This window comes from Papilio polytes, unplaced genomic scaffold (genome assembly GCF_000836215.1).
Source record: "Papilio polytes unplaced genomic scaffold, Ppol_1.0 DF823288.1, whole genome shotgun sequence".
Classification (NCBI taxonomy): Eukaryota; Metazoa; Arthropoda; class Insecta; order Lepidoptera; family Papilionidae; genus Papilio; species Papilio polytes.
In genome coordinates, this window is record NW_013525916.1 from 2,169,103 (window position 1) to 2,187,429 (window position 18,327).

Consider the following 18,327-nt stretch of genomic DNA (forward strand, 5'->3'; position numbering starts at 1 on the left):
CAAGTTTCATTCTGTGGATTGTGATAAGAATTTGGAGAAGAGTCAGTTCCTTATGTGCTTGGGTACGAAGGCGTCTACGTACGGCAGCGACAAGCACATGGCGTACTACATGCTGAACCATCAGGAGGTGCTGTGGCCGCAGGAACAGAATAATAATGAACAAACGAACGAAGGCGACGTAGATAAAAAAGAAGTTAAAGAAAAAGGTGCTAGCTAATACAGGGTTATATCGCCAGTCTTAAAATTCGGAACAAAGAGTATGTATCGTATCAATTCGGAAAAAGTGAGGTTATGTTTTTTGTTGTTCCACAGACTATAATGTTATAGAACAGACAATAGATAGCAAAGTTCTTTATTTTTTTAATTGGTCATGAACAAATATGTTTTAATTTAGGCTGTATGATTTTTTTACGCTTTTATTTTAAATACTTCGATTAACAATGAGCCACAATGACAGTGTATGTAAGAAAGAGATCGTGTGAGGTAATTTTACTTTATTGTACTAATGTAAATAAAAATATTTTCATTGTTGTATGAGTTAGTTTTAGAAATGGAATTACTATTTTCCTTGGATTTTTTAATCGAAGTATTTACAACGTTTGTACAGGCGTAGTTTTTTTAGTTACCTAACAATGACATATAGAAATTAGTTTTATGGTGTGTTTGTATTATTTTCGCTTTGAGCTGTACAGTTTTGTTTGCATTATTAATTTATTGTCATACGTAGATAAAAGTGAGATGTCGAAAATCCATATTTTTAGATGCATTTAGAACTTAGGTAATATAGAATAATAATTAAATGTTCCTAAGAATCAGACTATTAATTACTAAAAATACTTGAGGGGATACAGTTAGCATTTTAATATTGTTTTAATAGAAATCTTTAAGAATCCTATTAGAACATAGGATTTGATGAAAGTTTTGTGCCAAACAAAATGACCTCGTTAATGATAAGAGATATTGAAAATATTTCAATGCACAGCAATACAGAAATTGAATTTTTCTAATTCATAAAAAAAATCTGTTATAAAATAATTTAAAATGTACTAAAAAACATGTCTACCGTATTAAAATTTAAATCAAAGTATGCAAAGCGTACTAATCAGTTTCTTATCTAATAAACACGATAGTTCTTTGTCGTAATAACATCTCTTTCACACTTTTTAATCTATGATTTTTCCCCCGCTCTGATGTGTCTGCTTCTCACCACATACTCTTTGCCACTTATCTTTTTTTAGGAAGATACTATCAAAAGCAATACAGCATTAACAAAATTGTCTCCTTTTACTGTCTTTTTTCTTAATATACTGGTATGTTTTTTTTTTTAAAGAAATCGACGAAAATACTCAAACCCTGAACGGTTGTGAAATAAATTTGTATAACAGCTATAGTTTTACAGAAATGTATATAAAGGCAATAATTACTTATTAATGAAAAGTGAATAATTTATTATTAAACAATGTCCATTTGTGGCTGCTAACTCGTAAAATATAGATATTTTATAATAACTGTAGAACCATTTAATGTAAAATTTTTAAAATAATTTATTTTACACAAAGGTCCATGCTTTCTATTTGAATACATTTAATATTTCTCTGCCTTTCCAATTCTATTCTATTATAATTGCTCAATAATTGTTAAAGTACTAACTTTTACCTCGCAAATATGATACTTCCTCAGATTTATTGCTAAATTCTAATGTATTCACTTTGTATTTCTGTTTCTGTTTACAAAAGGGAAGGACAGAGATGACAATATTTGTACCGAGTGTTTCGGCACTGTTCAGTGATCTGTATAAATGGACCATCATTACAAACTGCGACGTCACCGGCAGATGGCGAAAATCAAATAGACACTTACCATTTGTTATCTGTCCATTTACACAGGTTAAAGGCACTTGAAGTAATAAAATCCTCAAGATATTTTGTTTTCGACTGTACTCGATATCATTTTAGAGTTTTTAGTTTTAATTTGAATTCAGTTGTTTTTTGAGTAAATATTTTACATGTGCGCTTTTATGTTTGTGAATTAAATTAATTCGTGTATTTCGTGATATTTAGCTATTTTTATACGTTGTAATTTCATCATTCCTTTTGCAGTTATGGATAATTTTATATCTCGTAATTTGTATTGTGTGATCAAGGAAGCATAATAATTTTAATTAAAAGATTACTTTCAATATCATTTTAAAAATGTTTCATAAGTTTTTTAAAAATATTCCTATCCACTTTACTTGTTTTAAATTACCTTTAAACTAATCGCCAGGAATTTCTTTTTGTTTTTGTTTAGTTGTTAATAATAATTCGCTATTTGTTAAAGCTATTGGAATAGACCAAAGATATTCCATGGTTATGTTTAATTTTTTCAACATCCACCAATGATCTCTATAGAAACAGACCAGATAGGTACTGAGAAATGATAGCTTTTGCGCCTTCGACTAAAAGTATCCATTGAAGTTACATTTGTGTCTCTCCGTTGACGCCAACGGCAACATGGCGAAAATCATTTAGGCACAAAATTCTTTAACCTATAGCCTATCCGGTAAATATAGAGGTCCACTTTTAACTCTTTCTTTTTTTTATGTTATTACAACTACGCTTTTTTTAATGTAATCGGAAATGTTATAAAATGTTTTAACAAGACAATGTTACATTCTTAAATATTAAAATAACCAGTTATAAAAAGCAACCAGTAATAATGTTTTCTTTTTTTAATTTGTAAAGGACAAATATTCCGATTAATAGTGTTCTGGCAGAATGGTGCTGACCTATTAAATAACAAATTCTAGGTTATAAATGTATTATTATTATAAGTATTTTTTACGTAAAGATGCTGTAAATGTTACTTTGTGCTCACTAAGTGCCAATATTTTAGTGCTAAGTAGTTAATTATCTAAACGTATGTACAGTGTTTATTATATTGTATTACGGTTTCTTTTTTATATCAAGTATTGTGATTCGAAAGTGATTAAATTGAATGAAAATAGTACGAAATAAAATATATTTTTCACCTATAGTTTGTTTCATTTTTTATAGATTAATCACTGGATATCGCGGGAATATATCCTAAACAGATTAAAAAACCCTCGCCATGTTGCGGTACAATGTGGCACTACTTCCTTTGCGCATATCAGAATGTGTTATAACAAAGAAGGCAATTGAATTTCCAGAATTTTTATGATCTTGGTTACACAACACCTTATTTATTTTTTTACTGACGCGACTGACTGGCTCCATTTTTTACAACTAACCAGATAGTGTCGAAACGCCCGAACTCATATTGTATACAGCATGCTTACAAAAGTAAAAAGTCTTTCGCTAAACTGCATAAGAACACATTGAAACGTTTCGAAGACAATGAGTGGAAGGTTAGGTTTTCGCGTTAGGCCGATCGGCCTACTGATCAATCAACCCAAGATTCGAAGTAGAAAAATTTCCTATCAGCATCTTAAACTATGTTATTCAGGCTGCCACTTCACATAATCTTTGGCAACTTCTTCGTGGTATTGCGTGCCTGACATTACCGCAACAATTAAGGAAACTTTCGCACGGACTGCAATAGACAATTAGATGTTTCGCCATAGAGCAGCAGCATCAGTCCGCAGGCTATTGTCTATGCTCGTCAGTTATGTAACTTTATGTAATGCATTGAGATGATAGTAGGGTCAGCAGACATTTTTGAATACCCTATAATTAATTACAGAACCCCTTTATGATGATTACTGTGTTTCTTTCTTATAGAACGCATTACAAAACAAACGCGAAATTCAACGATTTTACTGACTTGGTTACGAACAACACGCAGATTTGAAGCGACTAGACCAGGGGTGGCCAACCACTGGCACCCGACAATATTCAGCACTTCACTGATTATAAAATTCATTTTGTACGAAAAAAGTATGAAGTTAATATTATAGTGACAAGCTGCACTCCGCTATGAAATGGACCCGATAATTATAGTCAGAAATATTTGATGGCACGTCAATAACCGTATTAATAAACAATAACACTTATATGTAAAGGTTCACCACCCCTGGACTGCGCTTCAATGATAATGATCCGTGGGTAGCGACAGGTCAGCAGTTGTGGCTACGAAACTTGCGGTTATTTAGCAATGTACTATATTCAATTCTTTATCTTTTGTACTCGTAGTAATGTAAATCATACTAAGATTATAAATGCGAAAGTTTAGATGGATGGATGTTTGTTAGAGTTTGTAGCCCAAACCGCTGAACGGATTTCGATTAAATTTGGTATTGATGTAGAGGTTAGTCTGGAGTCTGGAAGAACACATAGGTACACACTTTTTTTAATGCCATGGGACGGAGTCGCGGGCGTAAGCTAGTTACGTTACAAAGGATTACTTGCATGCAATAATCTAGGGGCACAGTCCTAAGCCGAGCACAGCCGAACCATCATTCGTTTATATTTTTTTCCTAAAGAGACTTAGAGCATATTTCACATTTTAATGCTATTTATGTAAATGTTCTTAATTCGTAAACATTCTAAATTATTAAATAGTACTTTTTGTCCAGTGATATTAATTACAAAAAGTAAAACCAAAGTTTTGAAATTGATAAGTATTGAGTTTCGTGGCCCGATCATTAGTCATGAAAATGTACTAATGCATCAGAGTTCATTAAAGTTTCTACAAGTGATAATAATGATGGTGCTTGTGGTCGCGTAATATTTTAGAATGGATCTTAAGTAGACCCATATCTCATCTAATTGATTTATTGTAATATTCGCATGTTTTCACTTTAAACAATTAACGTGAAACCTTTTCTATTCTAAGTTGCAAAACAAAAGGAATGGATTTAGCAATAGGTGTATCAAACAGCAATTGGTCAATTGGAGAAGGGCCTCATAAAATACTTATCCTGGTTACGTCGTGACCTTTCGTTAGAGAATGTTACTTACTAGTATGTAACCTATGGCAGTCTGTTCAAAGTGAAACAAAGGTATACGGTGTCGAAATGTATTTATTGTTTTTTTGTAAAAAAAAACTTAAAAATAAATTAAACTACATTAACAATAAACTTTATACAAAACAAGGAGTGAAGGCCGGCGGGGAGACACTTCGCGTGAGAATTGGAGCGACTGTCCCCCCGCCGGTCAGACCCGTGAGCGCGCACAGTCGCAGGCGTTGGCCGAGCTGGCAGCGACCGCGGTCACCTACATTGTACGTGACCAGCGGTCCATTGGTTTAACTATTCGGACGAGAGATGGCGTTGCGCCCGAATTACGAACGCGTTGAACGTACGTTTAGTAGGGGGCGCCATAGCTGCCCGAGGGGGCTGAGGGGTAGCCACCGCTGGAGCCTCCTGACTGCTCGTATTGTGCGACCTGAATGGCTTGACGGACACCCTCGAGGTTGATGTCTACGACGCGGCTGCTGTAGCCGGGTACGCCGTATGAGGAGGAGGGTACGCCGTAGGAGGAGGATGGAGCGCCGTAAGAGGAGGAGGGCGCGCTGTGACCGCCGCCAGAACCGGAAGATGCTTCCTCCTTAAGGAGGATCTGGCGCACCTGCTCCAGAAGCTGGGCGTCGACGTGTTGGCCTTCGGAGGTCTGGTAGCCAGCGGGCACTGGCTGCAGGGGGCCGCCACCGCTCAGGCCACCGCTGAAGCTACCACCATGGCCGCCTGACGGCCGGTTGTAGCTGTACCCGGATGGGGGCTCGGCGCCTGCGCACGCCACCAACGCCAGGGCTATGCACTGCACAACAAAATATACCATTAGTACTTGTTGGTAAAATTACTAACTAAATTACCCTTTTCCATCTAAACAATAATGCTTTTATGATGACGCAATCACTGAAATTCACATGTATTCGTTAACTTTCAAACGTGTCCTAATATTTTGCCTTTTCTTGTCAAACAGAAACCGCGAGTGATGTAATAAACGACAATTGATAATATTCTAATGCACGTTACGTGAACGAGAATCGTTCTCATCGGATTTTTTGAAAGAGGCAGGTGAACAATAATGGTCGTGTGAAATATAGACCCGGCAATTAATTAAAACGCTTTCTACTTTTTTACATCTGTGAAACATTGTGCTTTAAAGTCTATGGTAAATACGATATTCATCGAAACCGTTACATCGCGTGTTTATTTAGAATAGAATCTCGTTTTAAACAATTCAGAAAGTCTATGTTTACCTCAATTACTATTAAAATAATTCATAAGTATGTCATGTTGATAAACCTCTTTTTATCAGCTCTCAGGTTAATTGGCGAGTGAAATGTGCGTCGCGAGGTCAAGTGATAACGCTAGGTTCTGGTTTTCTAAAATTTATCGACAATCTTCACTTTCTTTTTGCTTAGGAACGCAGTGAAATTCGGACTATTGATAGACATCGAAGCGGATGTAATTTTTACATTTTTAAAAACGTCTATTCTATAATATTGTAAAAGCTACGCCAAGTAATAAAGATGTTTAGATTCTAGCAGGATTAAACCTTTTCTATATTTTAAATCGTACTATACTTTCAATCGTGGCATTGTGTTTATATCAATTGTAACGATTCACGACTCGTTAAATATGGCTTTAGGTCACAAACGTGCATCTAGCGAATCTAGATTAGGCATTAGAAAGGAATACTTTTAGGATTTACATAACTATAATTTACAATAGCGCTCGTTGCAATTTTTATCGCAGTAAACTGTATTTATTATCCTTTACTAGAGTGAAAGTGCTTTATCATAGGTCAGGGAAGTTACAAAATTACGTAACAGATGGCGTGGAGATCGTTTCCCGCCAATAATGTTTGACTCTATTAAAATATTTCTAACCTCAATTTAGAAATATTTAGATCTGTTATGTTAAACATGCAAGTCATTGAGCATAAATAGAATAAAATCGTTGAATTTATAGAAAAATACGACTGCGGCAATTTTAAGCGTATTTCTACCCGAATATTTAAGAAATTTCGAATAATTATTTTTATACACGAGACATAGCCATTATCTTTTGGATTAAAAAAATATATGCTTTCTATAAAGACGACCTCATTACATCACAATATGTCTTCCGCTAAATGAGCGGAAATCTTGCAAACTTTTATTTATCCCATTTACATAAACATAGTGTATTTAAAAATTAGTAATTCAAATTAAAGCAATCCGAATTAATTTTAATGGAATTTTTAATTCAGTGAAAGTTAAATAAAATTGAAGAATTCGAATCATAACATTTAGTTAATATCGCGGCTAATGTATCGACAAGCTCTGAAATAGGGTAACCATATATTTTGTTAATCCGAGACATGTGTTTGACATATAATGCTATATACTTTTCATGAGTTATATTACAAAAATAACTTTATCCAATCTTTTATCATGACGATACTCAGAGTCATAGCTACAAAAGTAGTCAAGTAATGTAGTTTTTATATCTACACTAAGCGTCACCCTTGGTGAATTAAACGTGCTCTGGGCATGTTTTTAAATATTTGTTTTTCGTTTGCAATATAGGTAAATAAATTCCGCTTGAATATGAAACGTGAAGTCACCCTAGTGAGTCAATATGCGGGTACTAAAAGTTTTACGGGCGTACTGTTTGCGGCCGGTAGCCACCTCTGCGGTGAATGTTTAATTTATGGTCTGCCACCGACACGGCCATTACTCTATGGTTTATTTATTTATTAACAAATAAACGCTACTTAGACATAATTTGTGAAAGAAAGTGGCGCCAAAAATAATTTATTTAATAACACGGAATATTATTAAAACACTTTTATAGGATTCCATTTTGCTATTGTAAAGTTGAATCTGGTTGAAATAAAAAAATAAGATCATAGAGTAACTAACATAGAGCATAAACAGCTGTCAAAATTTTCCCGCGCATTGTTAGTTGGTTACGTCATTACATTCGTAATCGACTAATTATCGATTCCAAACACGGGGGCGCTTAGAATCGAATGGAATGAACAAAATCGATTTCAACATGCAATAGAAGGTTAACCGTTTGATGTGACCGCATGAGTTATTCAGCTATTTAGGTGATGGCTGATCTAAAAAATTCGGACTAGAATAATTAGCAGAAATACGTATTAATTAAAATTACTCGTCTAATTAACTAAGACTTAAAGATGTCACTACTAACTTAATGTCCTTTAGTGAGGGTCGGCACAGTAACTCTTCCATACATTTCTATCAGCCGTTATGTTTGAATTAACTCTGACGCATCTTCTTTCTCAGAATCCATCCATACTTTCTTTGGTGTTAAATTAAAATTGTTTTATAATAATCTCTTGTTAATTCTACTTTTATGAATGGTGCATATTATCATTGCTTACAGAATTACTTGAAATAATTAACGCTAGTCTATGGAAGCTATCTATTTCTAAGTTAACGAAAGTTTGAATAAAAACTGTGACTATGTATGACTAGTCTAAGCTATAATATATTAATACTATTTGTTGCTCGCGTCTTCGTCCGCGTGGTAATAATTTTTTAATGTAGCCTATGTTACTAAGTGATAGCGTAGCTATTTGTTGCTAAAACACATTTGAAATATGCCCGTTAGTTTTTGAGTTATTTCAATACATACAAAGATATGAATCTTTCCTCTTTATAATATTAGTATAGACGAGGAATTTGGTAAATAAGTATGTGATAGTTTAGTATCTGGTTTCTGGTACAATTTCGTTGTATTGCGTGGAAGCGCTTGACCTCCGACCCGGTGCAGTCTTTGACATTTCGCAACTTAGCGAAGGGAAAACTTAGAGTTACGTAATCCAAGTTAATGTAAGTTACGATAAGTATATTACTAGTAAATTACGTATTAATACTTTTACAATGCGTATTAGAATGTTTTTATGATTTTATGCAGAAAGGGAAAAGACCAAAGTTCACAATTTATGTCCATTATTGTGCGTAGTTTTGAGTTTAAAATTATTGTATCACCTTTTTTGCGATTTACAATATTTTAGTAAAATATGTACGGAAAGAAAAAATGGTATTTTTTACAAAAAATAATATGAAATTCTGAATAATCGTAAAAATAGTGTTTAGAGAAAATTTTTGACTGACTAAAAAAGTAAGCCACAAACTTTGGCTCCTATAAAGTTAAAATAAAACTGGTCACAATAAAAAATCACGTGATTTAGTTTATTTTCGTCCGATATACATAGAGAGTATCGCATTAGTGTGCGATGCTCTCTCCGAAACTAGTTAAGGTTTTCGCGCGTTTTAGTATTCCATTGTAAAGCTTATAAAATACAAGCATCCTTGCATATAGATTATAACCTATTTTGGATAAAGGAGACATTATAGTACAATAACGTATTTTAAAAAGTTTATTAGGAAAACCAAATATTTTACTAGTTCGAAATCTTTCATTAGGACAAGTTATAGATGGCGCTATCATGAAATTAATTTGATTCGATTCCCGGTTTTTCAGGCAAATTATTTATTTATTAACTTCTCTATTATTTAGGCGCCAAATTCTAAAACATCAAAATTCTTGAGTTGTAAATACGAATAATCTAAATATGAAATTTATTTTAAAATCAATTAAAAAAGGATTAATTAAATTAATATCTATTACAACAGTGATGTCCGTTCTAAAATCATTCGAGTGCAATCCTTTGTCAATATTTATTTTACGAATACAAAATTCTCAAGACGAATCCCGTTTCATAGGATACGGTTCACAATTCACGTACATGCACTGTATGATTTGAGAATGGCACATCACTAATCACTGGTCACGTCGCGGACACTTACCGCTACGAAGGTTCTCATGTTGCTAGCGATGTCACTGGGGTTCAAAGCGAACTGGTGTGATGTATTGTGAGTGCAGTAAGTCTATATAGCGTGTGCGGTGCGGTGGGGAGGAGAAAGGACGGGTTGTGTAAGCTGGGAGATGCTGCTATCGGATAGGAAATTATCTAATTAGAGGGCGTCACGCCAATTTTTTCGACCATCGATTAGAGGTCGAAGGTTGTACACTGCACGCGATCATAGTTTAAAGTACTAGGCCCAATCTAGTATCCAGAGGTATCAGATGTCATCACTGAGTTTGCTGATATCGAATTTCATAACTGTTGTGGAACTAAAATGAGTGTAGGAACGTGTGGGAAAAATCTCGAACAGGTTAAAACTTCGTTATTTCAAAACTACACATATCCTTGAATGTTACGTTTAGTGTTCTCATGCATCTCTATCCGTCGCTTTATAATACTAAAGTGCAATATTAATACTTCACAACTTTATTTCAAAGGGGTAGACAGAGACTACGGTCCATGATTATGCGATCATGACTCGCCTCTCTCGTGTCTACATTAATATAGTTATATGCATACTTGCATGTTTGTTTCAAGTGCTCTTAGTACTAATATAAGAAAGGGATATATAAACGTGTCTTATTTGTTGTTTAATCTGCAGTTATGTCATATTATTACCGACATATTTACTGGGAACTAGCGACAAACAAGCGTACTGTGTACGAACTTGTTAATTGTTTTGTTTACTTAAATAAAAGAGTAGCTTTTATATTCAATTAACTTGAGATTTTTCATCACTCACAGTGGTTAATTCGGCAGACTCTTAGTCGAGATTGCAAAGGACTATCTATACTATTATAATAAAGCGTAAACACACACTTCTTTGTTGCCTAAGATGTCAGTATTTACAGCATATTTTTGAATAATTGTTTTTTAAATAAAAAGGCGTTCACTTACATCACGCTTTAGGCTATATATTTTCACGCTATTAAACTTAGGGGGTTAATATTTTGGATAAAAACCCTAATGTGGGAGAGAAACCATAAGTTGCTGCCTACATCAAGGAAGGAAGATTGCCAAGGTTTGTCATGTCATGTCATTTTAACATTTGCTATGGATAATTTGACAATTGTAAACAATAAAGAAAAATCTTCATAATTTCATGCGGATGAAGCCGCACGGGAACAGCTAGTAAGTTATACATGTCTGGTGAATTTGTACTGAAATACTGGGTAAACCTAAAGCTGTCTTAGCTAGTATACTTAGGGTGCAACATTCATAAATATAATAATACCAAGGTAAGGTATTACGCGTATTGTGACGTCACAATTGCAGTAGAAGAATAAGCCGTGACTTGCACGATATCGCTCCAGGAAGGGTACAGCATTAAATACAAGTTTATACTCCTATGTTTATAGTAAAGATATACTTAGAGGTTTTTAAATATTATTTGACCAATTATTTTACAGTACTCAACAAAATTTAAAATGGAACAACGCCTACATGCCAATTCAAACAGCAGACACGTGTTAAGCTTCGTAGCCTTTCTCGTACCCTCAAGTTGTAGCTTGTAGCTGTCTTAAAAACATATGTTGTGCTATTTACATGCCAGTTACTGTAATGTCATGTATTCTTGCCTTAAAGTTTGGTATCTGTACTTGACATTAAGTTGCAATAGTTTTACCATGGCCGTAAGTGTAATGAACTGGAAACTGGGAATTCTGCCAATGTTCCGACAATGAGTGTGGTATAGTGATTTACCTGAATACAATTATTGTGATTTAGACGTCAAATAAGATAATTTAACCAAGTTTTTTTTAACTTTTAAATTATACGAAAAGTGAATTAAAGAGAAATCGTACAATTTCTACGTATGTTATCTTGAATGTTTCATATTTCAATATAATCGCAAATGCAAAAGTAATTTGCAAGCGGGGAACATGTTTCGGCATTACAAATTGTAATCTAATGACGCTTTCGCGGTTAACAGAATATTAACTATAATTTTATGAATATTCAAGTGATATATTTTGGAATATTTATCCCCTTCTAAATGTTCCAAAGGATTTTGACATCCCATTTGAATGTCACGAGAATCTCATCCCATTTAGTTTGTTTCATTGAAGGCACGGTTTTTTATTATATTTGATAAGCTAGCTTAACCACGATCCCACCTGAAGGAAGTGACGCAGTCGAAAGATGGTACGCGCTAGCTAGCTAGCTGTTCACTCTCTTGAAAGACTCCCACGTCATATTTGAACGGGGAAACTGATGCTGGCAACATGTTCCAACCCTTTACAGTACGCACGAGGAAGGAACTTTTTCGTTCGAACTTGCGGTACATCAACTACGAAAGGATGGTATTCGTATGTCGTATGTTCCACAAATAGTGTTGAAAGTCTATTGCATCTTAGACAGTAGCTAACCAATGTATATCGAAAGGTTTAATATCAAGTTGTTTGTGGTCAAAAGGCATTGAGCTGTAGAATTTGGTTGCTTAGTTTGCTAAGTGCTAATTAAAACACATGTTATAATGATTTTAAAGTTTCTCGACTAAATTATTCTGACCTTTATGTTACAAAATCTTTAAGAATATTAACAATCGAAAATAATTCTTGTCTTTTTTTTATTTCAGCTCGTGGAAGGCGGAGGAGTGCGAACTGTGTAGTGAGGAAGGTCTATGTCCAGCTGTGAGCAGACAAAAGGTAATGAAAGTGACGATGATGTTAGTTTAAAACCAACGATCTTTAGATAAATTGAAAACTAGATTAAAATTAGAATACTAGAAAAAGATAAAATAAATCTACAATAGAATTTTTTAAAAACATTTTCTATATTGTATGAACAAATTCCGATATTAAATTACTAGCGTTCGCCCGCGACTCCGTTCGCGGGAAATTAAAAAAAAAAACAAAAGTGAGTACCATAGGTTAGGCTATGTGTCCTATGTGTCCTTCCAAACTATCCTCTACATCCATACCTGATTTCATTGCAATCCGTTAAGCCGTTTAGGATATAAACTCTAACAAACATCCATCCATCTAAACTTTCGCATTTATAACATTAGTATGATTTATTTTACTACACGTATTTTGAATAGCGCCATCTTGCGAATAAAATGTATTTGCAATTTAAAACAATGGAGTGTGTGAGAATAATCTACGCATCATCTTTCAACAATATTCGGAACACATTCAGACTTTAGTTTCTCAAGCGTAAAATAACGGCATGAGGTTATCTACGATTAGTGACGTGTGTCCCAAATACATACGCGGAAGCGTTAAAACGATTAACTTTAAATATTTAATTTAGCGTAGTTTAACTTTGATACTGTTAAACTAATTTTTAAATTAATAAATAAATTGTTAAAATTCAAAAAAACTTAATTGTTTTACAATGTATATTTGTGAGTCAATAAAATTAATTAATTGCAAAGATAATTCAGATTTGAATAACGTTAATATTAGTAAATAAATGTCTTAAATATAAAAAAATAATGCTTTATTGTGCATAAAATGCTGTAACAAATGACTTCTGAATAATTAACACATTCCAAAAGAGTAGCATTCAATAAATAGTGAATTAATCTTACAATGTTATTTTTAAACTTAAAAGTTAGAACTAGAAATTATGTCAAATATTTCATGCTTTTAAAATTAAGTTGTTGTCTTTTTTCTCAGTAGATTTTCTTTATCAATGATTAATATTCACACTATTCTTTAAGTATCACAGATAAAAAAGTATTCAAATTATACAGAGTGTGTTAACGGTACCGCTTATGACTTGTGTCCGAAATCTGACAAATTATGAAATGTCAGAAATAACGTAAGCTCTCAATTTTTTCTACTACGGCCTTAAAAAAACTAATGAGGCTTGCGCGCTTTAGAAAAATATTGTATTGCGACGTGTCTTCATTGACCTCGAATGTTTTCTTTGTATAAAATTCGTGTCTGCACTTCCTAGTGTTCAGTTAAAGACTAGATCTAAGGCTAGTCTAGGTAACACGTAATCAAATTCTAGTTGTATTGTTTGTAACATTATTGCTCAAGAAGTCTAGATTAATCAAAAGTAATTAGCATTTAGAACACGAATAAAATTATAGCTTTCGAGTGTCTGTACATTTTACTTGTTAATAATACAATATGTCCTATTTATCATTAATAATCTATGGTTTTTATGCGTGAAATGGCTCCATCATAAATCACGCGGTTTGCCGCTGTTACATCGATCAACGATGACATGCGTAAATTGTAGAGAGTACGGTATAGCTACGGGCTATGTTACTGGCATAACATTGGCGCAGACACAATATTGGTCAATAAAAAAAGAAATTAAAAACAAAACACATCCATCGCTACATTACGTCCTAAAATTCAATACTTACTTTTTATTAAGCTTGTAGTTGGCATGATTGTTTTATTTTAACCTTAAATTTCGCAATATTTCGTGATTATCAGTTCTTTTCATTTATTTTATTCCAACTTCACGTCTTTAATACTTTCATCCACTTTTTTTTCCAAAATGGCGGCTTTTTGAAGCTATTCTAACCTCTATTACAACATGCCAGTTAACAAGTGTTGAATACATATGGTAGTTTTTTAACAGCGTTCTGTATGCGCATAGATGCAGTGGCCTTCGCAGACAGGGTCGGCAGTTTAGAGTAGAGATTCCGCACACGTAAAGTTTGGTGCTGTGCAATGCGCGTACATAATGAATGAATAATTAAAACATGCCCTAGTATTGTATAGTAAAATAGTCTACCAAAAACAATTACGCATCACTAGTTGTCGCCAGTGACTTCATCTGCACGCGGTTAAAAAAATCTATCTGTTCTTCCAGACTATGTTCTAGAATTATGCCTTTCAGCGAGATCCGTTTGTCCTAGAAGAGAACGAACATCCATCCAAATCGCATTTATATTAGTACGTATCGCATGTATATTAGAATTAACTGCTTTTCACTATTATTATCTTAATTCAATGTAGTTACATTTCTGACCGACTTCCCAAAAGAAGGAGGTACTCAATTCGTCTGTATGTTTTTTTTATACGACTGTAATTTTTGGGTATGTACATATGTGCATTTTTTATGCCGATTATCTTCATGTAGGCTACAACTGAATAGATTTTGGCGAGTTCCCTCTTTGAGTGTCAAGGATTTTTTAACAACAATAAGTCTATCAGTGCAGTGATATAAAATAATGTTTCATTATCATATAAACGGATTTAGATATCCGTATTGCATCATGTCGGGAGATTGCCGCAATTTGACCACATGTAATAATTACTGCCAAATTGCTTGTTGTTAAATTCTGAGTTTTTACATATTTAATTTTACCATTTTTATTACATTCTATTGTAATTAAACATATCAGTAACGTAAGAAACACTCTCTTGTGTTGAGTTAAGAAGATTTTATCATAAAAATTTGTAATTCAAAAATATTTTTTTCTCTTTCAGTTAATTTGGTGAAATTGGTTTATATTATTCAGTTTAGATGTCATTTGAAAGAGCTTACGCTGTACTCGTATAAGCTACTAGCTGTTCCAGTGCGGCTTCATCCGCATGAAATGTCAAAATTCAAATGCACAAATGACAATTGCTTCCTTGATGTTGGCAGTAACTTATGGTCTCTTTCCCACATTAGGATTTTTATCTAAAATATTTACCCCCTAAGTTTAATGGCGTGAAAATATATAGCCTAAAGCGTGACGTCAGTGTAGGGTTTATTATTAAAAAAAGAACTATTCAAAAATATCCCGTGATTGCTGACATCTTAGGCAACAAAGAAGTGGGTGTTTACGGTTTATTATAATAGTATAGATATAAACATAAAATAGATTAACCAGCGTAATCCCCAAGTTATTTTTAAGTTTAGACATCAACTTAGAAAACTTTCAATTTTTTTCTGTAGTTTCTTTGACTTTTGACTAAACTATCGCATAACTGTTTGATTCCTATGAGTTTATATGGTGCGCACACTACTGTGTATAGTTGTGCAACTAAACAATTGAATTGTCTGAGAACAATCGACGATCGCAAAACAGTTGTGCGATAGTTTAGTCAATGTTGTGCGCACACTAAAGTAATTAACGATATATTTATAGCTTGTAGATCACACTGTCCGTCTAGACAGTCTCGTGCTTAATCAAAATCTATTAACATAAGCGCTTGAAGTCCTAAGTAATTAAGATGATTTAAAATTCGCATTTCAAAACTTTCACATGAATAAATATAATTACAGACTCCTGTTGATGAACAGATAGACAAACCGCTATGTAATAAATATTTATACTCTTTATTTAAGAACTAGCTGTTCCCGTGCGGCTTCATCCGCATAAATTTAATTGTCTTTCTTAATTGCAAATGTCAAAATAACTATTACCATAATAACCTTGCTCTCTTAATGTTGGCAGCTTGTAGATTATGGTCCCTTTCTCACATGAAGGATTTTTTCCAATTTACTTACCCCATAAGTTTAATAGCGTGAAAATACATAGCCCAAAGCGTATCGTAAGTGAAGGACTTTTTATTAAAGAATGAATTATTCAAAAATATGCTGTGATTGCTGACATCCTACGCCACGAAGTAGTGTGTGTTGAACTAGCTGTTCCCGTGCGGGTTCATCCGCCTGAAATTATGAAAATTGTATTTTACTGTTTACATTTGTCAAATTATCAATAGCAAATGTCAAAATGACATGACATGACAACCCTTGGCAATCTAATTTTCTTGATGTTAGCAGGAACTTATGGTCCCTTTCCCACATTAGGGTTTTTATCCAAAATATTTACCCCCTAAGTTTAATGGCGTGAAAATATATAGTCTAAAGCATGACGTAAGTGTAGGACTTTTTATTAAAGAATGAATTATTCGAAAATATGCTGTGATTGCTGACATCCTACGCCACGAAGTAGTGTGTGTTAACGCTTAAAAGATAATTTAGAAGTCTTGTCCGTGACCTAGAAAGGCATTGATTAATCGAAAGGAACACAATTTCATCACCCATACAAGGACAAACACCATCGATAATGACATTGGGACGTCAAACAACCTTGTTGTTGCGTTCAATACTAAATTAAAAATGTAAAAAATTGTCTATGACAGTTGAATAGTGATACGAATGAAGATGCTTCTGGAACTCCGCAGTTTTTATTATGCCTCTCGTTACTCGTTACACGAAATTCTGGAAAGTCTTGTAAATAAATCGTTGAAAACTATTTTTATTAGGAAACGTAGGAATATTACTTTAGTACTTTTGCATTTGGTATTTCAGTATTCTAAAAGGTATGGTCAATTTTTATTCCGTGTCAGACTTTCGCATAAAATCTGCTACTAAATTAAAGTCTAACCGCCTTATTTTAAAACGAAGAACAAAATTTTTCATCCATAAACTTACAAAACTATTTAAGACGCTGTAGTCTATGACTCCAAAAAATAAACAAAAAATAGGACCCACCTGCAAGCACTACCTTTCGGATAAATTTTCAAAATCGGTCCACTAGGGGCGGACTTATGCCGTAACATAGATAAAAAAAATATAATGTATGTATCCTTTTTCGGTCTAAAACAAAAAATATCCTTGTTCCTCGGTACCTACTATCTCTTTATGCAGTCGCTACATTCCCTTCCTACAGCTTCCTTGAGCGGTAGAAGATATCGCCAAATATTACTTATATCGACTTAAGATCTGAGAAAGGAAGTTGAAGATGCGAATTTGACGTAACATTAGCGGTCTCGTGGAAAGTGAGCGGTCGTGGAGATTCCACGTCCTTGTACCGCTTACTGAACTGTACCGCTTGTCGTTACCGCTTAAAGATCATATGCTTTATTGAATAAGTAGCTGTTGCCCGCGACTTTGTCCGCATGGTATTTAAACAAAACTCAGTATGTGTTCTTCCATATACATCTGCGCTACGTACAGCGGTTTAGGCTTCAGACTGTAACGAACATCCATCTGTCTACAGTCGCATTTATAATATTAGTTAGATTTACAAGCAATACGTTTAAGCAATCTTCGAAGCCCAATATAGTAATAACTACATTGTTTAGTAAAACATGTGTTAAAACTTTGACTTCTGATTAATATTATGGACATCGACCATAATTATTCGAAAACAACGCGCCGGGCAAGTGAGTCTCGGTAAAAAAGGATTCACGTTTGATTTAAAATGTGTTTGAAAAACAAGTTTTTTATACTATTTGTTACACTTATTTTTACCGTAGTATCTGCAATAGAATATTTAATAACTACAAATGTTAAAGTAGGTTTTCATTTAGGAAAATATGTTCTTGTTATACAGACCTTTCGGCAGTGGAAACGCATTTATAACAGCCTCATTATGGATTAAATTATTCCAAATTACTATACTATTGTGAGGTTAATTCTTTATCATTGTCATTTTTTGTATAAATTATCAATAGTTATTATTATTTATATCTCAATGTTATTAAAATATTCAAATCCAAATCAAGAGTCGCGTTATTTTATTTCGCAATTATTAATGAACAAATTATGCACCATTAGAATCTTGTATTACAGATATAAAATTTGTTTATTGAGAAATAGTTCAACTTACTAATATTATATATGCGAA

At 33.6% G+C, this 18,327-nt stretch overlaps 2 protein-coding genes across 2 annotated transcripts in view; one reads left to right on the forward strand and one right to left on the reverse strand.

Moving 5' to 3' along the window:
- LOC106104968 (chondroitin sulfate synthase 1) overlaps positions 1-2,210 on the forward strand; it is a 7,884-nt gene extending 5,674 nt beyond the window's left edge. Inside the window, exon 4 of the mRNA XM_013285162.1 lies at positions 5-2,210. Within this exon, the coding sequence (XP_013140616.1) occupies positions 5-217 (213 nt within the window). The 3' untranslated portion in view covers positions 218-2,210. The remainder of the gene's footprint in view (positions 1-4) is intronic.
- A 2,753-nt stretch (positions 2,211-4,963) lies between these two features.
- LOC106105035 (pro-resilin) lies at positions 4,964-9,836 on the reverse strand. Its single transcript, XM_013285254.1, has 2 exons — positions 9,733-9,836; positions 4,964-5,717 (listed from the first exon to the last, which is right to left on the reverse strand). The coding sequence occupies exons 1-2, from the start codon at positions 9,748-9,750 to the stop codon at positions 5,265-5,267; spliced, it is 471 nt and encodes a 156-aa protein (XP_013140708.1). The 5' UTR covers positions 9,751-9,836; the 3' UTR covers positions 4,964-5,264.
- Positions 9,837-18,327: the final 8,491 nt, after the last annotated feature.